Source organism: Lynx rufus, unplaced genomic scaffold (assembly GCF_022079265.1).
Source record: "Lynx rufus isolate CCGP_SWC_20201006 ecotype Redwood Valley unplaced genomic scaffold, mLynRuf1.p SCAF_3, whole genome shotgun sequence".
In the NCBI taxonomy this organism is placed as follows: domain Eukaryota; kingdom Metazoa; phylum Chordata; class Mammalia; order Carnivora; family Felidae; genus Lynx; species Lynx rufus.
Genome location: NW_025814845.1, coordinates 70,474,498 through 70,502,050, shown reverse-complemented (window position 1 = coordinate 70,502,050; position 27,553 = coordinate 70,474,498). Strand labels below are relative to the sequence as shown.

Sequence of the window (27,553 nt, the reverse complement as noted above, 5' to 3'; positions counted from 1 at the left end):
CTGACCCTCCTGACAATCACCACTGTGACTCATTTACACTCATTAAGTACATATTCTCCTGAATAACTGTCTTTTACTCTAGGTACCATACTGCTGATGACCTTGAAACCATCACTCAAGCCTGTCCTGTCAGAACAGCAGTAAAGCTGTATTTCCCACTATCTAGAAAATGCCATGCTGGTGCCTCACACCCAAAACTTTGTGTTCTATCCCCTCCAACCCTAGTTTCCCAGCCTCCAGCCTGCCAGACTAGAATCCTTACTTTATCCTTAACTCCTCTAGTCTTTACCAGTCCCGTAGGGACTCAGATACTATCTTCTGTCTCTTGGAATGGGTGTCTCTTGTCTACCCATTACAATTGCTTTAGATAGGACCTTATCACAGGCACCCAGTTTCAAACTGTTATCCTGCTTCCAGGCTCACTCCCCTCCCATCTCCTTCCTACCAGTGATAGAGTTGTGTGGCTAAAAAGCAAGCCTGATCAGGGGCACATGGGTGGCTCCACTGATTGAGCTTCCGACTCTTGATTTCAGCTCCCGTTGTGATCCCAGTGTTGTGCGGTTAGGCTCTGCACTGAGCATGGAGCTTACTTACGATTCTCTTTCTCTCTTTCTCTGCCCCCTCCCCTGCTCATGTTCTCTCTCCCTAAAATAAAAAATTAAAATTTATAAAAGCCTGATCATAATATATTCCTGCCTTAAGTAAATAAACCTTTTGCTGTCATTGATCTGTCTCCCACTCTTTTGCTCACAGTATGTCATTAAGATGCCTTTACTTGGAAGTTTAAGCTGTCACACTGTCCCCAAATCAAATTTTCTCTTTTAAATATTTGAGTGAATATTAAATGGTTCTTGTCTGCTTCTTCTTTCCCTGACCTTTCTTCAGTCTCCTTTGAGGACTCTTCATTCTCAGTCAGAATTAAACATTATTATTTCCTAAGGTCATCCTTCGGTCTTTAATGCACAGCTGTGCTTGGCAAACCATACATAAATATCTAACTGCCTAGTGGTCACTAGGGCCTAGTGGTCACTTGCATGTCCCGTGGATTGTCTGATCATCTTTTCTTGTCCTTGAAGATCTAATGCTCCACTTGTCTTAATGAATGGTTTCGTCCACCCACACAACTGCTCCAGGTTGATGTCCAGCAATCACTAAAACCTGTTAATTCTTCAGTATCTCCCTGCTCACTACTACTTCCTCATAGCCTCTCATCCAGGCAAGGGTATTCTACACTTGGCTCATTATCACAATCACCTGGCTACCCAAACCTAGAGTCAGAAACTCATACTGGGGCCTCAAAACCTGCATTCTAAAAGGCTTCGTTGGCAATTTTAATAATCAGCCAGATTTGCAGTCTGAGTGATCCTTGGGAGACTGTTACAACAGTCTTCTTGTTTTCCCTGAGTCTAGTCTGTCCTGTGACCCCATCGTCCCTCTTCTGCCTGAGCTACTTTTTTATCATGCAAATACAAACATGGTCAATCCCGTATCAGAATTCTTCAGTGGGTTTTCTTTACCCATCCCTATAGTATAAAATCTAGTCTTAGCAAAACAAACAGGAGTTTTCATGATTTGAGCCCACCCTGCTTATTCACACTTCCTTCCCACCACTCCTTCCCATACATTTGATATACTAAGAAGTCTTTGACGTGATTGTAGAAACAATGTCATTTCAGGTCTCATGTTTTCAAGCTATTGAGCTTAATGCCTGGCATTGAAAATTCCTTGAATTCAGTAGATGGACTCTATTCATTTTACTGAAAATAATGTCTCTGGTCACAATTTGTACATAATATGAAAGTAATATTAAGTTATTTTCAAAATAATTGAATAAAATTGAAAACATGATAGTTCACTGAATACTTCATGACTGTCATATCTTGACAAAAGGTACTCTAGATACTTTTAAAAGTTTTTAACAGTTCTGGAAAGAGCACTCTGATATTAGAATAAGAGGGTGTGTATTTATAACCAGGCTACTCAGCAATATGACTGGGTAATTTATAGTATCTCTGCCATCTTAAATGGCAAAAAAAAAAATCTATAGATTCTATTGTGAGATTCAAACCATTAATGCTTAGGAAAGTATTTTCAAAACCAGTTAAATAGGATAGAAATGCAAAGTATTAAGTTGAAGGGGAGGGGTCAAGTGATACTATAGTTTAAAGAGTGTAATTGCTGAAGACCTTGGCTTACTTTGAAATGATCCAGTCAAGGATACTTCAGTAGATAGATTTATCAATAAGTTTAGGGCACAGAGTTAAAAACTCCAGTCTAGAATAAGACAGAATGGATTAGAATTTCCAGTTTGTGTGACTTTTGGCAAATTATTCAGTCTTTCCTTCAACCTTAGTTTCCTCATCTATAAAATAGGACAACAGTCACTAGTTTTGACTGGTTTTTCTTAGGATTAAATGAAATAAAAATAGCACGTTTTCAATAACTTTTAGCTTGAAAATAAATTGTTAGGTTTACATCACCTTTATATTTCCTTACTTCTCTTTACCCTAAAGAGAATCAAGCTTGATAATGGAAGGAAAACAGAGTCAAAGCAAAAAAAATAAAGTTGACAATCAGATGTGTTACTCATGACAAAAGAATTACTGCCTCTAGACATTTCTTGCTATTCACTATTTTAGGTTTTTTTGTTTAATTATGGTAATATTAAGTATCCTCTTGTATCTGGAAAAGCAAGAATTGAATATGATTGTCCCTTCAATGGACAGAAAAGTGATTTTGGTATTTAATATGTGTAGTCAGGCATGTTTTTTGAAAATGAATTTTTTTAATGTTTATTTTTGAGAGAGAGAGAGAGAGAGAGAGAGAGAATCCCAAGCAGGCTCTGCACCATCAGCATAGAACCCAGTGTGGGGCTTGCATTCATAAACCGTGAGATCAAGACTTGAGCCAAAACCCAGAGTCAGATGCTCCACTGTCTGAGCCACCCAGGTGCCCTGAAAATGAATTATTTTTTAAAAGTAGTAGTTTATGTAAGAGTAGAGTTTTGAAGTGGCTCTGTGAAAAATGGGATTTCCATTAGTTGCTGGGAAGAGGACGTGAACAGGGAAGCAAGCAGAGAATCTTCCAGGCAGAAGGATATGCTTTAAGTCATGTATTCTTTGTGTAATGGTGAGCAGCCGTTTCTGGCCAGGCCATAGGAAGTAGCACAAGAGCTACATAGTCGAGTGAACTAGTATGCAGTTTAACTGTGGAGTTAACGCTCACAGGAATGGGAGAATAATGAGAGGTTTTAAGAACAAGATGGACTTATTTTAAGTTGCACTTTAGATTTTTCCTTTATCTCTTTGGTGCAAGCAGGAAGTTGGTGTCATTCTTCAGTGCAGCCTGTTTGTAAGAAGCTTTCAGGGGAGTAGCTTAATATCTATTTCTACTCAACTGACTTGGTCAGTGCCACAAAATTGATCATGGCTTGTACAACACATCCATCAACCACACTTGTAGACAAGCTTCTCCAGAGCCAAGGCAAAATGAGGAAAAAAGTTTATCTATAGGACAGTTCTTCAACTTCTCTCTCTCTCTCTCTCTCTCTCTCTCTCTCTCTCTCTCTCTCTCTCATTCTCATTCTGGGAGTGAACTAAGGTCCCTATAAGGTTTTTCCAGATTCCGCAATGGTATGGGCATGTCCAATCTAGCTACTTCAATCAAAGGAATTTTGAATAGACCTCTTAGGACTGTGACATTTGGAGAAAACTGTTGTCTGTTGGAGGTCCCAGAATATACATGTTGGCTCTTGGCATTTTCATCCACATTTTGCTGAATTTGGCAAGTCATGTTCACAGTTGGTTCTTTATAATTATGGCCATTTCTTTCTTTACTTAAGGTGCAGCTTTCTTTTCTCTTTTTCACTGTTTTTGGTTTTGGTAGGTTTCAAGGAAGGAGCATAATAGAAATGCCTTTATTTTGCCAAACTGGAAGATCAAATCTGCATTTCTAAATAACTAGGTTAGGAGAAACTTATCTCTCAAGTAGACCTCTAACAGCTGTAGTTTAATATCTTTAGCTTCAGGGTAATTCTGTAGTCTGTCTTCATAGGAGGATCTAAATCCAAGACTTAAGAGTTTTTCCCTCATATTCAAGACTTATCTTAATCACCCACATATTTACATACACAAAATTTGGTGGCTTAAATATGGTTTAGGTAATGCACCATGTAATCTAAGCTGAATTTATTAAATCTAAATAATTACTGAGTGCCTGCTATGTGCAAAGCATTATTCTAGGCAATAGTAAGCAATAGACAAGTCTCTGCCTTTATGAAGCTCATGTTCTAATGAAAATACAATAAATAAGGAAATAAATAAGAAATTAGTATGTCAGATGGTGATAGATTCTGTGGAACAAAAGCAAGGAGAGGGAGAACTAATACTGGTAAAGTAGAGGAATGGCATTTGCTCATTTAAATAGGGTGGTCAAAATGCTTCATTGACATTGGGACATTTGAACAGAAACTTGCAGGAAGGAGCAAGCCATGAAGACACTTGAGAGAACAGCTTTCCATACAGGAAGAAGAGGAGTACAGAGCCTTGAGGTGGGAGTATACCTATTTTGTCTGTTAAAGCAGAATTGAGAAGGCTAGTATGGTTGAATGACACTGAGCTAGGGAGAAAGTTAGAGAAATGAGGTCAAAGAGGCATCAGGAGACCAGATCATGGATGCTCTTAAAGGTCATGGTAAGGACTTTGACTTTTACCCTGGCAGTATTTTATTAGACAGTGGTGAACAAAAGAGTGCCCTGACATGACTTATATATTAAAAGGATTACTGGAACTACTAGGCAGAGAACAGACTATTGAAAGGAATAAACAGAAGAAGAGAGACCCATTGGGAGTTTATCACAATAGCCTGATTAAGAAATGCTGGTGGCTTGGGCCAGGGTAATGATAGTGAAAGTGGTGAGAAGGGCTGACAGGTGAGTTAGGATATGAAAGGACAACACAACAGGAGGTACTTGAGACCTTAGTTAGGCCAGAGAATATTTGAGATGGGAGCAAGCAGGCTAGAAGAGTGGTAAGCTGTGAACAGAGAATAGATGTTTATATCAGTAATTTTAGAGGTGGAACAGTCTGGAGTGGCGACGAGATTTAGGTTGTATTCATGAGAATGAGTGACTGAAGTGGAGAAGAGAAAGTCATTAGAAAGGAGATGGTTAAAGATGATGAATAAACACACTGATAGTTTGTTCTTATTGGCCCTGAATTTACCCAAGAGGATGGCAGATACTGATGTAGTTGGGAAGGAGGCGAGCCTGGTCTGCCTAGTATATACATATTATTTGCATGCTTTGTGAATAAATTACATTTGTATGTGTTTAATAGGGCTAATGGGCCTCATATATAATACACAAAATAATGTGATTAATGTGTTGTTAAATATCCATCTAGAGGTTCTGGATGACTATCACTGTATTCCACATAAACATCTTCTGAGACTGTCTTTATTAGGCAGTGTCACTATTGCTCATTATACCTTGGGGAATTTCTTTTGAAATTGACTTCAGAACATATGTCATTCATGCGTTGTATTGGGCATTGTCATCATTGGACTGGGAAATCTTTGTACTTTAATGCTTCATTTGATAACGGGAAATAATCAGTCCTTTTGAACCACAGCAGGTCACTAAGTTGGGGAGTTATGATTAAATATTAATTTTTGTGTTTAAAATTGAAATCTGGCTATCAAATAATTATGCTGATTTTCCTGTGTGACTCATAAGCAAACTCTCAAAACAGCTAAAAACATGTTTTTAAGCAAAAGAAAAATATTAGAATAACCTTTCATAATGATTAGTTTGAGGGAAGTACTCACTTATCAATAATGTGGTATGACAAGTTTGATTACAAAGTTCAGTCTTGTTCCTGTAAAGTAAAAGTCACATAAATTGATAGATTACATAAACTTCTGAAATTATTTCCCACGTCTTTTTCATGCTCAAAAAATTGCATGTGTCTTTATTTTTCATTTAGGGCTACAGTTTAAGCAAATTAACTTCAAATGTTCACTTCTTTTCTTAGTAAATGCCTACCTACTCTGTGCAAAACTCTCTAGACTAGGTGTTAGCCTCCTCAGAAAATAAGCAAGACCTGCCCCTGTCCCTAAAGGAACTTCTAGTCTATAACAAACTCATAGAATCAGTGCAGGAACAGAGGGACAAAAGGGAGATATTTATGTCAGATATTATACAAAATTTTCTATACATACTATCTCATGTACTTCTCACGGTAGCCCCATGAAGTAAATGAACTTAATTCTGCTTTGAATGTGAGGAAGTCTAAAGAGTAGATGATTCAGGATCAAGAGTAGTAAATGACAGAGTTGAGTTTTAAACTCAAAGTACTCATTACAGGCCAAATATGGAAATAACCAAAATCTTAGTTTAAGGTGGAATATCAATGCCATGAATATTTACACATTTATTCATTCAGTATGTGTTGTAGTAATTTGGTGTCAGGAAAGATTTCTGTTCTGATTCTAGTCCTTTATGCATTCACTACTCCTAACCTCTTCTATACCCCCTCAAGAATACTCCAAACTGGGAAGCAGTGGAGTCATAATAGGAAATAAAAAATGTTTTGGTGTTTATGCTGTCTAATGCTTTGTAATTTGGCTGTTACCTTTATGTGTGGGTGAACTTACATAGTGAAAGTGACTAGTACTCAGCAAAATGTTATCATTTTGAGCACCTAGGAACTCAGAGGTAGCAATAAGTTAAAGTTTATTTGCTGGTTTATTCAGATAAGACCTTTCTTTGGACAGTGAGCTGTACCTTTTATATTGGTTCTGAATTTGAAGGCTAAAAAATATAGTAAATGATGTTTAAGAAACAAAGATAAAATTGCATAATAGAATGTTGTTTGCATGATTCAAATTGTCACTTTCCAGTAGCTGCAACTGATTAGATTATCAATGAATGTAAAGCATTAAGTAATAAAAGTAGTATTAAAAGTTATTAAGTAATAAAAGTAGAATTACAAGTTACTGTTTAGTTTGGGGTAGTTCTGCGACTCTTTTAGATCATAGTCATGTGTTTATAATTCATATTGCTGTTAATTTCTTTTCCCCAGACATTTTGTAGAGTGTTCACATATAAACACTAGAAAGTTATATCTGCTCAGGAATCATTGGAATAGATGAGATATATCTGCCAGGTGTTAAATTCCTTCTTTCCTATTATGAAAAATATTTAACAGAAGACAGACTAAAGTGCTTTGCTTATGAAAACATTGTGCCCTAGAACCTTTAAATGACTTACGGTGAGATGACAATATTTTGGATCTGACATCTCAGAAGTTGCCTATTTTAAATCATTATATTGTGTGTATTTGGCAAGTAGCAACCCTCAGTAAATGGAAATTCACTTGCATATTTGCAGATTTTCAAAAGATTACTTGAATTTGCTTTAGTACTAAATTTCTGTTCTTTTCTTCAGTTGAAGATAGAAATTATATTTCTGTGACTCACAAGTGCCTAGAAAGGAATATACCTCCAGGAGCAGCCCTTAACTAATGACTGAGGAACAGGAGGTTTATATTCCCAGCTCCTTTTACTCCTTGGTTGGAATCATTCTGTTGTGTGTGTTTTAAAGTGTTTCCCAGAGCTTTCCAAGTTGGAGTCTCAGAACTACTGCAGAAGCTCTACTAGCTTGGTAATGACACCTTTATTAGCTCTTTTCTTCCATCCGTTGTCACCCATTTCCCTGCTGAACCACTCAAATGAACTACTTGCCCTCAATCCTTGTTGTAGTGCCTACTCTCAGTTGGGTAGGTGGGAGTCCAACCTAAGACGTCTCAAATTCTACTCATTCAATGAAGCCCTCTCTCATCTCCAGGTGCAGTTAATCTCCATCTCCTCTATTGTCTAAGGGCACTTTCTTTCTCCTTCTTTTAGGACAAGTCTTGCATTTTGCATTGGGTGAGTTGCTTTCCTCCTCTTGTATTGCATTATATGTTTTTCAAGGGTTAGAACAAGATCTCCTATTTACTTATCCTTCATTTTTTTCTCTAAAAATTGTAGAGTAACTCATACATTCTTGTGTCTCCCAAAGCACTTACTCTAGTTTCTTATATTTACTCAAAAACATCTATTGAATTGCACCATGTACACCTAAATAAAAGCTAACTCAAATTTATACTAGGAAAGTCATGTAACTATTCTTGGAATTAGTACTGGTTCACATTTCTAGAGTACACAATAACAGTTTGCTTAACAGAACTCTATCCAACTGATTTGCCAGTTTAATCAATTCTCTGCATTATGCAATGGAATATTATTCAGCCATAAAAAAGAATGAAATCTTGTCATTTGCAATGACATGGATGGAACTAGAGAGTATTATGCTAGGTGAAATAAGTCAGTAAACGACAAATACCATACAATTTCACTCGTGTGGAATTTATGCAACAAAACATAACATAGTGGGGGGAAAAGGAGAGGCAAATCATAAACAGACTCTTAACTATAGAGAACAAACAGGGTTGCTGAAGGGGAGGTGGGTGAGGGGATGGGTTAAATGGATGATGGGTATTAAGGACGGCACTTGTGATGAGCACTGGATATTGTATGTAAGTGATGAATCACTAAATTCTATACCTGAAACTAATATTACACTATATGTTAACTAACTGGAATTCAAATAAAAACTTGAAAAAAAATAAACCTATATCCAGCAATATGCTCTCCATAAGAGTCTCACTTTATTTTTTTTAAGTTTATTTATTTTTAGAGAGCGAGCATGCATGTGAACGAGTGAAGGAGGGGGAGAGAAAGGAGAGAGAGAATCCCAAGCAGGCTCTGCACTGTCAGCACAGAGCCCGATGCTGGGATTGAACTCATGAACGGTGAGAGATCATGACCTGAGCTGAAGTCAGGAGTCAGATGCTCAACCAACTGAGCCACCCAGGTGCCCCAAGTCTCACTTTAGATTTAAGGGCACACAGAGGTTGAAAATGTAAGACTGGAAAAAAAGTATTCCCTGAAAATGGTATCCAAAAGAAACCAGGTGGCTATACTTATATCAGGAAAAAAATAAACTTTAAGTCAAAAAATCTCTATGGCAAAGAAGGTCATATCATAATGATAAAATGGTCAGTTCGGTGGGAAGATTTAACAATTATAAATATAAGTGTACCCAACATTTGAGGACCTAAATACATCAAGCAAATACTTACAGATCTGGAGAGAAATTGACAGCAATACAATAGTACTGGGAAGACTTCAACCCCACGTTCAATAACAGAATACTAGACAAGAATTAATGAACAGTTGACTTGAAGAATGCTATAGACCAAATAGACCTTACAGACATGTTCAGGAGTTTCTACCCATCAGCAGAAGAATATACATTCTTCTCAAGTGCACACAGAACATTCTCCTGGGTAGATCACATCTTAGATGACAATACAAAAGTTAACAAATTTAAGAAGATTGAAATCATCCTGGGTATCTTTTTCAACTTCAGTTGAATGAAATTAGAAATCAATAACAGTAGGAAAATGGGAGTATTCACAAATAGTTGAAAACAAAACAGTACACTATTAAACAACACTGGGTCACAAAGGATATCAGAAGGGAATTTAAAAAGCATCTTAAGACAAAACAAAAACACAACACACCAAAACTTATATGATGCTACAAAAAGGAAGGAGGAACATTTAAGATGCTAGGAGGGAAGTTTATTGTGATAAATGCTGACATAAAAAACAAATTTCTCAAACATCCTAACTTTATAACTCAAGGAACTGGGAAAAGAACACAGTAAACCCAAAATTAGCAGAAGAAAAGAAATAATAAAGATTAGAGCAGAAATAACAGAAAATGATAGAAAAATCAATAAAACTAAGTTTTGTCGGACACCTGGGTGGCTCAGTCAGTTAAGCGTCCAACTTCGGCTCATGATCTTGCAGTCGTGGGTTCAAGCCCCACATCAGGCTCTGTGCTGACAGCTCAGAGCCTGGAGCCTGCTTTGGATTTGTGTCTCCCTTTCTCTCTCTGCCCCTCCCCAACACGTGCTGTATCTCTGTCTCTCAAAAATAAATGAACGTTAAAATATTTTTTTTTAAAAAAACTGAGTTTTGTGTGAAGAGATTTAAAAAATTAATAAGCCCTTAACTAGACTTACTAAGAAAGAAGAAAGAAGACTCAAAATTAGAAGGAAAGAGGAGACATTACAATAGCTACCTCAAAAATGAAAAGGATCCTAAGGGACTACTATGACCAACTATATGCGAACAAATTGGATACCCTAGAAGAAAAGAATAAATTCCTAGGAACATGCAGCCTATCAAAACTGAATTAAGAAATAGAAAACCTGAACAAACAAAAATGGAGATTGGATCAGTAATCAAATAACTTCCAACAACAACGAAAACCTCAATACCAGATTTCTTTCAAAGAAGAATTAATACTAATCTGCCTTCTTTTTTTAAAAATACACAACTTTTATTGCATTTTTAAAACATCACAAATAAGTCAGAGGTATCATCTGACATCTTGCTGTTTCTATAGCTGGACAGCTTAGATCTGGTCAGCTTGCTGAACTGTTCCTTTTTCAGAAACAGATCCCATCCAAAAATTTTATAATATCCTTGTTTTTAGCTGTTGTGGCTTACTGAAAAAATTTGATACAAGTTCAGTGTTGTTTCCTTTAGGAATTAACTCATCATTCTGGGCTTCAGATACTAAACAAGCCATGGCAGGCCTCATCCAAACCCTGTGAATGTATTTTTTGACCATAAAACTTTGGAATTCAGCAAGAGAACCATTGTCCTGAATAATGACATTGATGGGGAAGTGAGCATACACAGACCTCATATTAGAATTGAAGTCCAGTGTACCACCCTGATCATGTTCTGTACATTGCTACAGGTAGTACAAATAGTGGCTAGTTCCTTTCTATTTTTCCACCATTTGTCAAACTGGAACCCCTTCTTTCTCTTTTCAAAAAGACTGAGTCCTACACTGATGTGGTTGAAGTCCACCTGCATGGTTCCTCTGGGGATCTTCACAAAAACAATGCTTCAGGTAACACTTCAGAGTGATGTCAGCATTTTCTGAAATGTTGGTAGTTTGATTGCTGAGAATGGTCTTCATTGTCAAAGTAGATGCAGAAAAAAACAAAACAAAACAAAAAACTAATCCTTCTTAAACTTTTCAATAAGCAGAAGAGGGTATGCTTTCAAACTCATGTGATGAGGCCAGCATTTCCCTGCTACTACACCAGACAACATCACTGCAAGAAAAGAAAACTACAGCTCAGTATCAATGAGGAACATAGTTGCAAAAGTCCTCAGCAGAATACTAGCAAACCAAATTCAACAGCACATCAAAGGCTCATTCAACATGAACAAGTGAGATTTATTCCTGGAATACGGAATATTTCAATGTAAACAAATCAATGCAATATATCACATTAACAAAATTAAAGGAAAAACATGTGATTAAACACTTAAAAAAACTTAAAACAGAAACAAACACTTAAAACACTCATAATGAAATCCCTTTTAAAAGTAGGTATAGAGGAAACTTATTTCAACATAATGAAGGCCATATCTGACAAACCCATAGGTAGTGTTATAATGGGGAAATACTTAAAGATTTCCCTCCAAAATCAGGTGCAAGAATGGACATTCTTCCCACTTCAATTCAACATAGTACCAGAAGTCCTAGCCAGAACAATTAAACCAGATAGATAGATAGATAGATAGATAAATTGAATCAAATCTGAAAAGTGAAATGGTCTCTGTTTGCATATGGCATGGTCTTACATATAGAAAGCCCGAAAAACCATGCCCCTCAAAACCTGTTAGAACTAATAAATGAATTCAGGAAAGTTGCAAGGAACAAAATCAACATAAAAAAGTCATGTTTCTGTACACAAACAACAAGGTATCTGAAAAGGAAATCAGGAAAACATCCCATTCACGTTAGCAACAAAAACAATAAAATACCGAGGAACAAATTTAACCAAAGGGGTGAAAGACTCATACACTAAGAATTGTGAAACAATGATGAAGTAAATTAAAGACAACATAAATAGGGGCGCCTGGGTGGCTCTGTCAGTTAAGCATCCGACTTCGGCTCAGGTCATGATCTCGCAGTTCACGAGTTCAAACCCCGCATCAGGCCCTGTGCGGACAGCTCAGAGCCTGCAACCTGCTTCGGATTCTGTGTCTCCCTCTCTCTCTGCCCCTCCCCTGCTCACTCTCTGTCTCTGTCTCTCTTTCTCTCTCTCAAAAATAAATAAATAAACATAAAAAAAATTTTTTTTAAATAAAGACAACATAAATGCAAACACATTCCATGTTCATGGATTAGAAAAATTAATATTGTTAAAATGTCTGTACTGCCCAAAGTGATCCACAGATTCATTACAGTCCCTGTCAAAATCCTAATGATATTTATAGAAATAGAAGGAAAAAAAATACAGTCCTAAATTTTATACAGAACCATGAAAATCCCCAAATGACCAAAGCAATCTTGAATGAGAAGAGCAAAGCTAGTAACATCACACTATAGTAATCAAACTGTATGATACTGACATAAGAGTAAACATATAGACCATGGAACAAAATCCAGAGTCTAAATAGAAATCCATGCCTCTATAGTCAACTGATCTTCTCCAACGGTACCAAGAACACCTGATGGAAAAAGGATAGTCTCCTCAATAAATGATGCTAGGAAAACTGGATATCTACATGCCTAAGAATGAAATTGGACCTTTATCTTACATCATACATAAAAAAAATAACTCAAAATGGATTGAGGGCTTAAACATAAGACCTGAAACTATAAAACTTGTTGAAGAAGACATAAGGGAAAATCTTCTTGACATTGGACTTGGCAATGATTTTTTTTTAATCTGACACCAAAAGCACAGGTAACAAAAGCAAAAATGAGTGAGACTACATCAAACTAAAACACAAACTTTGTAGTATTCTGCACAACAAAGGTAACCATCAACAAAACAGGCAGCCTACAAAGTGGGAGAGAATATTTGCAAACCATATACTCAATAAGAGGTTAATACAAAAAAACTCATGTAACTCAATAGCAAAAAAAAAAAAAAAAAAAAGGCAAAGGACCCAAATAGACATTTTTCAAAGAAAAACTACAAATAGCTAATAGATACATGAAAAGCTGCTCAACATCAGTAATCATCAAGGAAATGCAAAACCACGGCAAGATATTATTTCACATCTGTTAGAATGGCTATTATCAAAAAGATAAGATAAAAAGTATAGGTGAGAATGTGAAAAAAAGGGAACCCTTGTACTACATTGATGGAAATGTAAATTCGTTTAGCCATTTTGGAAAACAATGTGCAGGTTCTTCAAAAAATGAAAATAGAACTACCATATGACCCAGCAATCCCACTTCTGGGTACATATCCAGGGAAATGAAATTAGTGTCTCAAAGGGATACCTGCACTCCAATGTTCATTGTAGTGTTATTTACAATAGCCAAGGTGTGGAAATAATTTAAAAGTCCATTGATAGATGAATGGATAAATAAAATATGTTGCATGTATCTACAATGGAATATTCTTCAGTCATTAAAAAAGAACGAAATCCTCACATTTGTGGTAACATGGATGAACCCAGAGCACATTATGCTACATGACATAAGCTAGTCATAAAAAGGTAGATACTGCATGACCTCATATATATGTGGAAATCTTAAAAAGTTGAACTCCTGGAAGCTGAGAGTAGATTGGTGGTTGACAGGGGCTGGTACAGAGGCTGAAGCATAAGAATGCCGCAGCCATGCTTTAAAAAAATGGTGGAAAGGCATTCCAGAAATAGAAAACATAAAGGGTGAATACTTGAAGGTAGGAAGGGATCTGGAGTATATGAAGAAGAGAAGAGAAGGCCAATGTGGCTGAAGCATAGTCAGGGAGAGGGCAGATGATAGGAGATGAGGTTAGAGAAATAGGGAAAAGTTGGATCATGCAGGCCTGTGTAGGTTATGGCAAAGAAAGTCCAGGAATAATGATGAGACCTTGACAGAGGAGTGACATCATCCCATTTACATATACAAACCTTGTAGAAGGCAGGATGACTGAAATAATTTAGGTGAACAATGATGGTTATGACTTGGGGGTAGCTGTGTACATAGAAGGGAACGAATCCCAGTTTATTTTGGAGGTAGCACTGACTGCACTTGACGGTGAGTTTGATGTGGGAGATATAGGAAAGGGAAGAAATAAAGTAGATTAAGACATTAGTTTGAGCAAGTGGGTGCCATCTGCTAATCTGGGGAAGACTCAAGGACTGACAGATGCTTTTTTGCTGGTAAAGTATACACTCAGGTTTGGATGTACTAAGTTTAGAAGCTTATTAGCAGCCATGTAGAGTTGCCAAGGGAGCAGTTAATTAAAAGTAATGTTAACTTAGGAGAAACATCAAAGACAAATGGAATTTGGGAGTCCTTAGTGTATTGGTTGATTTAAAAGCCATGAAAGGGGCGCCTGCGTGACTCAGTTGGTTAAGTGTCCGACTTCGACTCAGGTCATGATCTCATGGCTGGTGGGTTCCGGCCTGCGTTGAGCTCTGTGCTGACAGCTTGGAGCCTGAAGCCTGCTTAAGATTCTGTGTCTTGGTCTTTCTCTGCCCCTCCCTGACTCACGCTCCCTCTCTCTCCCTCCCTCCCTCCCTCCCTCCCATTCTCACTCTCAAAAATAAACATTAAAAAATAATAAAAGCCATAAAAGTGGTTGAGATCATTGTATCATTTAGGAAAGGAAGATTTTTTTAATCAACTCTTGAGTCACCCCAACTTCATTCATTTATTCAACACGCATTTTTTTTTAAGTAGGTTTCATGCCCAGCAGGGAGCCCAGTGTGAGGCTTGAACTCATGACCCTGAGATCAAGACCTGAGCTGAGATTGAGATTTGAACACTGAGCCACCCAGGTGCCCCATATCCAACATGTATTTGTTGAGCTCCTACTATTCTAGGCACTTTTCTATGGCATTGTAGTTACAGTAGTGAGTAAAGGAAACCAATTATTCGCTTCCATAGGACTTCTACATAGTTAATGATCCAGAAAATAAAGCAATAAGCAATAAATATGTAACTTAATTGTTTAGAGGAGAAGCAGCAGCAAAGGAAGGAGACTATGTGGAGTTGGTCAGTGGGAGGAATTTATTCTTTTTCCTACTGGTGATGTCCTGGCAGCTAATGGAGAAGAGTAGTTCAAGAATAAGGAGCTTCCTGAATCAGATGTTGCTAAAAACCCCAGTAAGATGGAGACTAAGCTGTGACTATTTCACCCCTTGTGATGACAAAAAACAACAAAACAGTTTTGGGGGCTTTGAAAATGAAGAAGTAGAGATAGGAATGAAGACCCGCTGTTTCAAAGGAGTTTGCTATAAAAGAAAGCCAAAAAATGGACCATAACAGTGGGAGAAATGAGATTAAGGAAGTGTTTTAAAAACCAAAAAGATAAAATTCCAGAACATGCTTGTGATTAATGGGAATGACCTAGTAGAGGGAATGAGGGGATAATTGATGGAGTGAAATCCTTGAGAAAATAAGAGGAGACAAGACCCCAGGGTGGGTGGAGGGAATCGCTGATAGGATCAGCATCTTATCTTTCATTGTAACTGGAGGGAAGACAGAAAGGATGGAATGTTTGCAGACAGGTTTGTAAATTTGATGGTGGGGCAGCAAGTAGTATCTGCCCCAATGCTTCTGTTTTTCCAATGAGCCATGAAGCAAGAATGAAATGAAAGGAGTTTGAGAAAAGAGAAGATATGCAATGTCATGTTGCAGGATGGGAAATCAAGTTGCTAAAGAATTATAGCAGAATTGCTGTGCATTAGAGATCACTCAACATTTATGGCAATAAAATTAACATGAAAGCATCAACTTTTTCCCCAACCACTTTCATTTGCTCAATTTCCAGCACAGAGAAGGCATAGAGCTGGATTCATCCAAGGTTGTGCTTTTTCCAGATGAATGCAGCGATTGAAAACAGGATGGAGAAAACTAAGTGTATTAGCAAAGGAATGAAGAGTCCTGAAATGTAAGCTGATGGAGGGAATTGAAAACAGGAAGAATGCCCAGGGGATTGTGAAAGGTTAGAAAAGGGGTATTACTCATTCATCTGGTTTACCCATTCACTTCAACAATTGAGCTTCTATTCTGGGCCCTGTGGATCTATTCACTAGCAAGACTAACCAGCCCTTTCACAGAATAGGGTGAGATGGACAAAGAATTAGAACTTGTATTTTTTTTTTAATTTTCTTAGTTGACACACATTACATTAGTTTCAGGTGTACAGCATAGAGATTCAACAAGTTTATGCACTATGCTATGCTTACTACAAGTTTAACTACCATGTGTCCCGATACAACACTAGGACAGTATCATTGACTATATTCCTTATGCTGAGCCTTTTATTCCCAAGATTTACTCTTTCCATAACTGGAAGCCTGTAGCTGCCATGCCTCTTCCCCTATTTTGCCCAACCACATACCCCCTCTCCTCTGGCAACCACCAGTTTTAAAGTATTAAATTCAGATTTTGCTAATGGCTATGAAGAGAGTAGAGAGGAGCCGCCTGGGTGGCTCAGTCAGTTCAATGTCCAGCTCTTGATTTCAGCTCAGATCCTGATCTTGGAGTCGTGAGATGGGGCGTTCTTTCTCCCTCTGCCCCTCCCTTGTTCACAATTTTGCGTTCTCTCTCTTAAAAATTAATGAATCAATCAATAAAGTAGATGAAAGAGAGTGGGGAGAGAGGGAGCATTAAGTGGGAGGGGAGAGCAGTGTCAATTTAGATAAGGTGTTCCAGCAAGGGAATCCTCTCTACTGAAATTGAACAAAGATCTGAATGAAATGAGGAAACAAACCTGTGAATTACTGTGTGAGTAGTGTGCTAGGCTGAGGCAACAGTGAGTGCTTTTTCTGGTTTTTTTAATGTCCAATAGTAAGGCCAACAAAACTGTGATGAAGTATTTTTCCATCCCTATTATATTTTTAAATGGTGTTTTCAGGATACCAAAGTGACACAGCTGGTTTAAGCAGTTGGTTATTGCACAAATGTCATTAGAGTGAGCAATCAGTTAAGTCTCATTTCAGCAGATGAAATGTTTAAATATAAATATACCCTGTAATCATGTCTAATTTGTTTATCATTACCTTCTCCTTCTCTGGTGACTAGCATTAGAATGCCACACATGATATGGTTCAGTTAAAATTTTTAGAGTGAATTTTTATGCCCACATATACTTTAATACTTAAAAACACAAATCATTCCCCCTTCAAACCTTTTCAAGAAGTTCTAAGGGAGGAGTTCAAACAAACCCAAGGTCTCTTCCCTTCGCCCTGGGTGTGTGGGGACTTGCTTTAAATGACTTTTCAAAAAATTTAGGTGTTACTCAAATGCTGTAAGACTGACCCATTTAAAATATACAATTTGTTACATTAACAACTCAGGTAACAACAGATGTTGGCGAGGATGCAGAGAAAGAGGATCTCTTTGGCACTGCCGGTGGGAATGCAAACTGGTGCAGCCACTCTGGAAAACAGTGTGGAGGTTCCTCAAAAAATTAAAAATAGAACTACACTACCACCAAGCAATTGCACTACTAGGTGTTTATCCAAGGGATACAGGTGTGCTGTTTCGAAGGGACACATGCACCCCAATGTTTATAGCAGCACTATTGACAACAACCCAAGTATGGAAAGAGCCCAAATGTCCATCGATGGATGAATGGATAAAGAAGATGTGGTATATATATACAATGGAGTATTTCTTCGCCATCAAAAAGAACGAAATCTTGCCATTTGCAACTACATGGATGGAAGTAGAGGGTATTATGCTAAGCGAAATTAGAGAAAGACAAATATCGTAAGAGTTTAAGATACAAAACATGAACATAGGGGAAGGGAAGCAAAAATAATAACAGGGAGGGGAGCAAAACATAAGAGACTCTTAAATATGGAGAACAAACAGGGTTGCTGGAGGGCTTGTGGGAGGGGGGAGATGGGCTAAATGGGTAAGGGGCATTAAGGAATCTACTCCTGAAATCATTGTTGCACTATATGCTAACTAACTTGGATATAAATTAAAATATACAATTTATTGGTTTTTAGGATGTTCACAGTGTTGGGCAACCATTACCTAATTCTAGAACATTTTTTTAATATTTATTTATTTTTGAGAGACAGAGAGCATGAGCAGGGGAGGGGCAGGGAGAGAGAGGGAGACACAGAATCCAAAGCAGGCTCCAGGCTCCAAGCTGTCAGCACAGAGCCCGACGTGGGGCTTGAACTCATGAACCGTGAGATCATGACCTGAGCCGAAGTTGGACACTCAACTGACTGAGCCACTCAGGCACCCCTAGAACATTTTTAACACCCTAAAAAGAAACTCATATAGACTGGTCCCATTAGGAATCACTTCCCTCCTTCTAGACCCCAGCAACCATAATCTACACTCTGTCACTATTTGCCTATTCCAGATGTTTAAAATATATGTAATCACACAATATGTGTCCTTTTATGCTTGGCTTCTTAGCATGATGTTTTCAAGGTTAATCTGTGTCTAGCCAGTATCCATACTTCAGTCCTCTTTATAGCTGAATGATATTCCATTGTGTGGATATACCATATTTTCTTTATCCATTTATCATGTGATTTGGGTTGTTTCCACTTTTTGGTTTTTATAAATAATTCTGGCTATGAGTGTTGGTCTACAAGTTTTTGTGTGGACATTTGTTTTTAATTCTCTTAGGTATATGCCTGCCAGTGTAAATGGCTTTTTTAAAGGCATAACTGTAAAAAAGTTTTATCTTAAAAATATTTCTCACTTCACTCCATAATATACCTGTCTTAAAAGAATACACAGGAAAAACAAACAAAAAAAGAATACATGGAGTTCTTTCCAGTTACTTATTTAAGCTACTAGTGGAATTCATTAATTTTTCTCCAGAAATCCAACATTAGCCCTGTGGGAGGTGTTCCCTCTGTGGCTCTGCAGCCCCCTGGCTCACTGCCCCCTACATGGGGGTGGGGAGGGGGGACCAGCGCTTCAGCAGCAATCTCATGGGACATTGGGAATGCAACTCCAGACAGGTGGTGGGTTACCTTTTTGTCAATAAATATTGCTTCTTCTTGAAAGAATCATAGAATCTTGATAAACTAGAAAAGTTTCTCAGAATTCACCTAATCCAATTGTTTTATAAATCTTCGAACCAAGGGATGTCCAAAAGGTTAAAATGCTTGCCTGAGTTCCTATAGCTGGTTGGTTAGGAAACCAGGATGAGAAGCCAGATCTCTTGACTGCCAGTTCAGTTCTCTGACTACTAAATTTTACTTTGTCTCTGTTGTTTGAATTTAAAGTCCTAAAACAAAAAAAATAAACATAATTCATTAAGCGGCATTTTCAGGTAAAAGTTTACAGAAAATATTTTCAGAGTTTATAGGGAAAAGCTGACCATCAGCCTTGTACTCATTAATTCACAGGGACAGGGTGGGGGAGATAAGAGGAATAAAGAAACACTATCACTTTTAGCCTGTGCATAAGGAAGAAAGAATTGTAGGCATTTGTAAACATTCAGACAGTCATAAACAAAGGTCAGCTATTCCTATTAGCTTCCCTTAAGAGTCAGCCTTTTTTTCTTGCATGACATTCTAGCATTTATATACAAGTAGTTTTAAAAGGGGTATAAAGATTAAGCATAATTATATTATCCAAGTGTAGTCAAATTACGCAATAGACTATGCAGTTAATCACTTGGATCTCCTAAATGTCATGCTGGATATAGTCTACCCCTCTCACAGTGAGTCAGAAGTGGGAATGGGTTCATTCACTATTTCCAGTAAGCAGCTTACTGCCAGCAGGTGTTGTGACTTGTGGGAAAGGGTAGGACTAGAATGCGTGCTTGTTTGGAGAGTTCAGAAACGTATCCTTGGGCCCTTCCATCGGGCTGTCCGTGAGGCCACAGGCAGCTGAGAGTGTTGGCAGGACCACAGCTACCCCCAGCTTAGAGGAGGCTCTTGATCTCCTCTGAGTCTGGTAATATTGCTCCCTACCACAAAGCTGGAACAGGTGCCACATACAACTCTGGTCCAGGCATGGGTCTCAGCTCTGCCACTCTCTGTGTGATCTTGGGCACATCACCTCAGATGTCCTCAAATCCCCCATCTGTAAAATAAGATGAGCAGGCAGAATAGCTAATTTTTAAAAACTCTTTGGCTTTACAATGTTATGGTTGTACAACCTAGTGGTTTAAGATGTCAAGTATATTGGATATTGGAGGTAATAAAGAGTTCATAAAGTTATAGGGCCATCTTTGAGTCCCATGTGACATTGGGCAAGTACTTAACTTCTGTAAGATTTTACGTTACCCTTAAAGGGGGAGTAATGATAATAGTGCATAATCCTAATAGGGCTACTGGGGGCAAAAATGGCATTAATGCAAAGACATTAGCACAGTGCCTTCCAAATCCTAAGATTCAATAAGTATTCATTAGTAGTAAGTAGTAGTAGTATTTTCATTAGAGACATTTTATCTTAATAATGTACTGTTCCCTTTAGAAATGAATAAAATTCCAGCAAATTTTAGTCGTATTATAAAGTATGTAGACTAAAACATTGTTTAAAAGGTTATAATTAACTGATCCTTAAGTAAACTGGAGAGAAGAACCTATAATTTAAATAATGGAGTGGTGGATGGTGAGCATGATGAGGGAAGGAATGGGATACAGAGGTTGATGTTATAGTGCAAGTGAAAGAAATTGAACTTATTTTCTCCTTAGTTTTATTGTTGTCTATGACCTTATATATTTTTTCTACCTTAATTTGGAAATGAAATCATTTATGAAAAATGTATCCAAATTAGTGGCTACTGAGAAGTGAGGCCCTTTTTTATTTTTTAATGAGATTATTACTGTTGTTATTTGTCACATAGAAATAAATAGTAAATCCAATTCTATGTGAGCTGCCTCCTTGTAATTTCTGCTAGTTTTTCAAGTACTATTTTGGTGTGAACCAAGGCCTTAGAAGCTTAGTAATTTTGGAAACAAATACTCAGATATTTTTCCTCAGGATGTCGGTGTGAAACTATCCCTCTTCAATAGTGGTTTGCTAAACTAATTGAAGGAATTCATTTAAGATTCTTATTTACAGAATAAGAACGCATTTGTAAAATGTTGTAGGGAAAGTTGGCAACCCTAAGTTTGGTGGTTGATATCTTGGAGAATTAACCCCCTGTTTCTCCAAAGAAGAGAGGAGCTGACTGTGGATGTGTAAATTACATGATAGCATAGATGAGACTTTTTTTTTTTTTAATTTTTTTTTTTTAACGTTTATTTATTTTTGGGACAGAGAGAGACAGAGCATGAACGGGGGAGGGGCAGAGAGAGAGGGAGACACAGAATCGGAAACAGGCTCCAGGCTCTGAGCCATCAGCCCAGAGCCTGACGCGGGGCTCGAACTCACGGACCGCGAGATCGTGACCTGGCTGAAGTTGGACGCTTAACCGACTGCGCCACCCAGGCGCCCCAGATGAGACTTTTTTAATGGTCATTTCTGAATATGTGTTCTGTGTGTCCCATACCTACTCCATCACCATCTTATCTTACTTGCTTCACTGTTGTAGATGAACAATAAGAAAGGAAATGTTTTGGTTCCTCAAGACAGTCTCTGTGGCTTCTGCTATAAGCAGCTCAAGCCAAAAATGCCTTGTCTCCCATCAAAATTGCTTTTTACAACCTTGTAATTTCCAGTTAGGGTAATGTTCTTTGGTTCCTAATACTTCTTTTATACTTTTTTATAGGAGGCCAGTTGTAAGAACCCCTTACCCATCCTTCTGACAAAAGACTTAGACATGCAAAAACCATCTCTAAAAACCAGGGTAAGTTATGTCTGCTCCTTTGGGCTACCATGTGAAACATTTAGCAGGGTTATTCATGTCCTCATGATTCCATGCTCTGTGTCTTGCATTTCCTTCAGCCTTTTTCTTTATTTGTACTTTTGGTCCTGGTTGTGAAAAAAGCACTTTTCATTTAGTGCTTTAATCCAAGGTGATATTCATCCCCCAATTTTTAAGATACTCCTATTATTTAAGAGTGATATATTTTAGTACATGGTTTTACTTATATTAAATCAGGATTGTTTTAAGCCTAAATCATAGGAAATACTCAAATGTAGTAATCTTTCCTTGGTTGTTTGAGGGGTAAAGTGAAATGTTTAGCTGTAATTTCTCTTTTTTTTAAATGGAAGTCACTTTATTGACTTTTCGTAATTATAAGAACAACACACGATCAATTAAGTAAATTTTAACCAGGAAGAAGTAAGAACTGTCATACCTATGACAGAATAGTCTAATGTGTAAAATTTTGTTTTCCTTATTGTAAGAAAAGTCCAAAATTCACATGTTTTGCCAGTGAAAAGAAAAACCCCTTTAACCCAAAATATGTCATGGAAAGTTATTTGATTATTTGTCCAACCAGAAAAGTGATTGCATTAACTTTAGAGTATCTTTCCTAATCTTTAATCTTTTAAGTAGAACTTCTCCTATTAGGTATATAGAATATTCATAACTGGCCACCAGGAGATTTATAGAGCTACTATTTTTCCTAGTTCTGAGAAAAAAAAATGTTCACCAAACTTTGAGTTCACTGTAAGCAAAATTTAAAAGAATTCTTATCTCTGATTTTTAACTGCAAGTTACCGTAAAAATAATGGTGGCTTTATTTTTAAAGGCAAATTAAGTATTGAGTCATTGCTTAGTGTCTTAATTACAGTAAGTCTGTGGTTTATTTTTAAAAGAAATAAAAACACCTTTTTTTTTAATAAAACCTATTCCACCTTGATTTTTTTCTGGAAAATTATCGAAACTATCCAGCATGCTTTCCTTTTCAGCTACCAACTATTTTTGGGTTTTTTTTTTCACTGAAATATCTGTGTCTACAAACTTATGTATAATTAATTCCAATGTATCAGAAATTTTATTTATTGTGAATTAATAAAAATTCAGTGTAAAAAATAAACTCATAAACAAATGCCTTGAAAAAATGCATGATTTGAGGAAAATCATTAGGTACCATTTGCTTATTAACTCCTATATTGGTATAACTACCTTTATGTGAAAAGACCCTAAATGAATCACCTCATCACCTTTAAAAATAAAGCCACCATTATTTTTATGGTAACTTGCAGCTAAAAATCAGAGATAAGAATTCTTTTAAATTTTGCTTAAAGATCATCTCAAAACTTGTCATAAAAGTTGAAGGGATTGTATCATTCTTATGAAAGCAATCCTATTTGGAATGTTTCAGCTGTATACAAAATCGGTAATTAATGGACATTTATTATCTCCTACCAGTCTTGCTGTACAGTTCATGAATAAACTAATTCAATAGAGAAATTACTTCATTAGTTAAGCCTTGGTTTTTAACTTAAGCTTCTCTGTGACCTTTCATGACCAAGTTTACGTTTACATGAGCAAACTAAGCTCTGCTTAGTTTATGGGTGATTAAAATCCTTGTAATTTCAAATCCCAGAAATGAGGCAGAGCATGTGAGCTATAAGAGATTACAAGGAACTAACTCTTTCACCAGGATTTTATCTTAAGATCTTTTTTCCTCCAGTTGATATTTGAAAGCTAAAGCTGAGAACACCTTCAAAATATGGTTGGTGTGTCCTTTCTAGAGTGACATAGTGAGCTAAGAGAATGATGTGTATCCTTGGTATTAATGTTACTCCATTTGGCCTCCATAGCTGTATTTCTCAGATATCTCCAGTTACAGCTGTATTTGCCTTGGACAGCTAAGTATTTCTGCTCCCTATATGGCTAGAGATATAACATGGTAATCCAGAAATGGCATATGTCCATCGACTCTGGAGATGTCTCTCTAGTCTAAGCCATCTGTCCCCATCTGTGTTCCCTCTGACAGTTGCTGTCTCTGTTCCTAGGCAATAGGAAGGATTATATTTGTCTTCCTTAGGTAGGAAAGCCACTTCTTGATTTGAGTCCAAGCTGAAAAAAAAGTATCTCCATTACACAGTGCCATGACACTTCCTGAATGAGCAACAATCACCAGCCCTGGTAACTCAAGGACATATTCATATAACCATTTCATGCCCAATACTGTGTAGAGTACATATGTAAACAAATAATCAGAATAGATGATAAAGAAGAGAATATCAAATAGATCTATAAAGAGGTATTGAACATAGAGACAATTCCTTGTCACCTAATAGGATTAGAGAAGATGGTCTTTTTCTACCAAACACAGGTACTCGGTCTCTAAATAAGCCTCACACTTATATTCATTGGCCACAGTATAAACCCTGAATAGCATCCAGTGAATTGAGTGTAGAAAATTATTTTTCTTCTCCTTTCCTTTGGGTTATGCTCTGGACTTCCCACTATCATTGCTGTGTTCTTGGCTTCAGCAAAAAATTCAAGGTCGTCAGGTCATGGTATAAGAATGAATACCAGATCCACTCAATGCTAGGATAAAGGTATAAAATAAAAGATAATGTATTTCCTTCCTTTTATCACCAGATAAAACTGTGCTGATGAAATTTAAATTATAAGCACATAATAGTTTTAGTTAGTTATTGGATTCTCTTAATGCTTTTATAGAGGTTTCCTTTAGTATACAAAGTCATATTAACTATAAAATGTGTAATAAAGATAATGCAGTTATCAAATACACTGCTTCTATTTTTGTAATAGAAGCAACTGTTAAATTATTTTTCTTTCAAATGTTAATGGTTTCAAGGACCATGAATTATTTATGAAGGAGATTTTCTTCAATGATGACAATAGTTGTCACAACCCTGTTTTCTTAAATGTTTTTAAAAATTCCTATGCCTATTAGTAAACTAGAAATTTTAAAAATGGAGGGTTTTGATAAATTTAGTGGCAGTATAATTTAATTTTCAGTAAGCAAATTGAGTAATTTAATAAGCATTAAATTTTACCAAGCTTCTAGAGTATCTTAGAAATATTAATGGACATGCATACATTTTATATTGCTTTAATTAATGTGTACATTCTAATTAGCATTCTACTTTTTCCAGTTGACATTATTTATACTATGCATTTCCATGTTTAAGGCTAGTTTGCATGCTGCTGCTTTTAATAAAAGTAGTGGTGGTGGTGGTGGTAATTAGAGCTAACGTTGATCAAGTGCCAGATACTATATTAACTGCTTAATACAGTTCTTTTTTTTTTTCTGTTCAGTATGCTCTATCAGTACTCACTTTGGGTAAGAATATATGACAGTTTATTTAGGTATCATTCTGGGTTTTTTCCAATATTTAGGTTATCTCCAATATTTAGATTATTTCCACTATTTTGCTATTAAAACGTTTTTGAGTAAATTATTTTCACAACATCTTTTGCGCACATGTGGGAAGTAGAGTCATAAGTATGTACATCTATAATTTGTCCCAAATTTACAAATATTTTCTTAAGATGTTGTACCAATTTATATCCTCAACAGCTGCAGATGATTGTTTCCATTTTTTACATCCTCACCAGTCCTTGGTAATATCAGAGTTGTTGTTTCCCCAGTCTAATGAGTGTGAGATGCGTCTTGCTATTGCCTTAATTTGGATTTTTCTAATTTCTAGTTGTTGCAGAGACATTTATTATTCACTGAATACCCATGCGTTTCCCCGATGTTTCCCACCCCGGTTGCAGTTAACTGGGGCCAGCCAGCTGCTTCTGGCCAGTAGGCTGTGAGCAGAAGTGACAAGTGTCGCTTTAAGGGCAGAGAATTGAAAAATTGTGCATGACTCTCTAGCCCTTTCTTACAGTGTAGCAACTAGACAGTGGAGCATGGGTCCCTTAGTGGCTTTTTTTGGAGCAGAGGCCCCCTGTGAAACCACACTGGATTTGTGTCATTACTGAGAAGTAAACCTGTTTTGTTAAGCCACTGAGACTTCTGGGTTAATTTGTACCAGTCTATCCTGATTAATTTATATGGGCAGCTTTTCATGTGCTTATTAAGCTTGGACATATCTCTGATAATTAATCTGAGTACTACTTTTTCCTGTCATTGCCAATTTTATTATTGGGTTGTTTGCTTTATTTTTTTTTAATGCTTATTTATTTTTGAGAGAGAGAAAAACAGAGTGTGAGTGGGAGAGGTGCAGAGAGAGGGGGGAGACACAGAATCTGAAGCAGGCTCCAGGCTCTGAGCTGTCAGCACAGAGCACCACTTAGGGCTCAAACCTACAAACCGTGAGATCATTACCTGAGTGAAAGTCAGATACTTAACCAACTGAGCCACCCAGGTGCCCCTGTTTGCTTTTTTCTTAATAATCTCTATGAATTTGTTAGTTCAGTTATATATGTCTCAAATACTTTTTCCCAATTTTTTAGTTTTCTTTTTATATTGAATGTAGTGCCTTTTAATGTATAAGAGCTTTTTATTTTAATGTAGTCAAATTTATTAGTTTTTAGTTTTTGTGTTCTTTATATCTTGTTTGAGAAATCCTCACATACCTTGAGGTCATTAAGAAAACCAACTTTATAGTTTTCAAAAAATTTTAAATTTTGCTTTGCATATATGTTAGTCTTAATCCATCTGAAGTTGAATTCTGTGTAAGCATAAAGTAGGAATCTAATTTTATATATAAAAATCAATCAATGTAGCATGTCTGTTCAATAGTTCATCTTTTCCCCACTGTTTGAAATGTCCTTTCTATTATATGTCACATGTTTTGTATGTTTTGGGCTTTGTTATTGGTTGCTTTATCTATTTGTTTATCTCATGTTATTATTGCAATGTCCTAATTAGTGATATCTGGTAAAACCAGTTTCTTCAGTTTTTCTTCCCTTCTTGAAAATTATTTTGGCCATTCTTGGTCCATTGCTTTTGCAATTGAATATTGTCAAATTTCATGAGAAACTTTAGTTAGAATTTAAACTGAATTGATAGATTCATTTCATGAAAATTGGTATTCCATTCATGACCATCATAGAACTCTCTATTTGCTCATGACCTCTTTAATGTCTTTTGATTTAAGAAATATAATTTTCTTCTTAACTGTCCTAGGTAGCCCACATTTTGTAGATACTATAAATAAAATATTCATGATGCATGATGTCTTCCAACTTTGTTGCCGATAATTAGTGTTAAAACTAATTTTTATTGTTGACTTTTACATCTAGAGGCCTTGCCAAATTCTCATTAGTTCTAATATTTTGTTGATCACTTCTGTTTGATTTCCTTTGTAGACAGTCATATCATCTGAAAATGATGAGTTCTGTTGACTTTTTTTCATGCCTTTCATCATTTAATCTTTTTTTTATATACTGTAAAGGCTAAATAGAAATGGTGATAGCGTACCTTTTTGAGTTCCTTCCTGATTTTATGGACAGTTTCTACATTTGACTTTTTGGTATCATCACGGCATATTTCGTTTTCTTACTTTTTTTTTTTTTTGTAATTTTTTCACAATGCCAGACACATAGCTTTCCTTCAGTAAAGACTTCAAAATGAACTCATTATTTCATTGCTTTATTCCATATGATAGTAGTTAGTGTTAGTATGTTTCCATATATGTT

At 36.6% G+C, this 27,553-nt stretch overlaps 1 protein-coding gene and 1 pseudogene across 1 annotated transcript in view; one reads left to right on the top strand and one right to left on the bottom strand.

Moving 5' to 3' along the window:
- The window catches only part of FAM13A (family with sequence similarity 13 member A), a 333,262-nt gene that overhangs the window by 128,867 nt on the left and 176,842 nt on the right, over nt 1-27,553 (top strand). The window contains exons 6-7 of the mRNA XM_047091509.1: nt 7,906-7,929; nt 21,800-21,877. Of these exons, the coding sequence (XP_046947465.1) occupies nt 7,906-7,929; nt 21,800-21,877 (102 nt within the window). The remainder of the gene's footprint in view (nt 1-7,905; nt 7,930-21,799; nt 21,878-27,553) is intronic.
- Nucleotides 10,531-11,106, bottom strand: LOC124520392 (60S ribosomal protein L9-like; annotated as a pseudogene).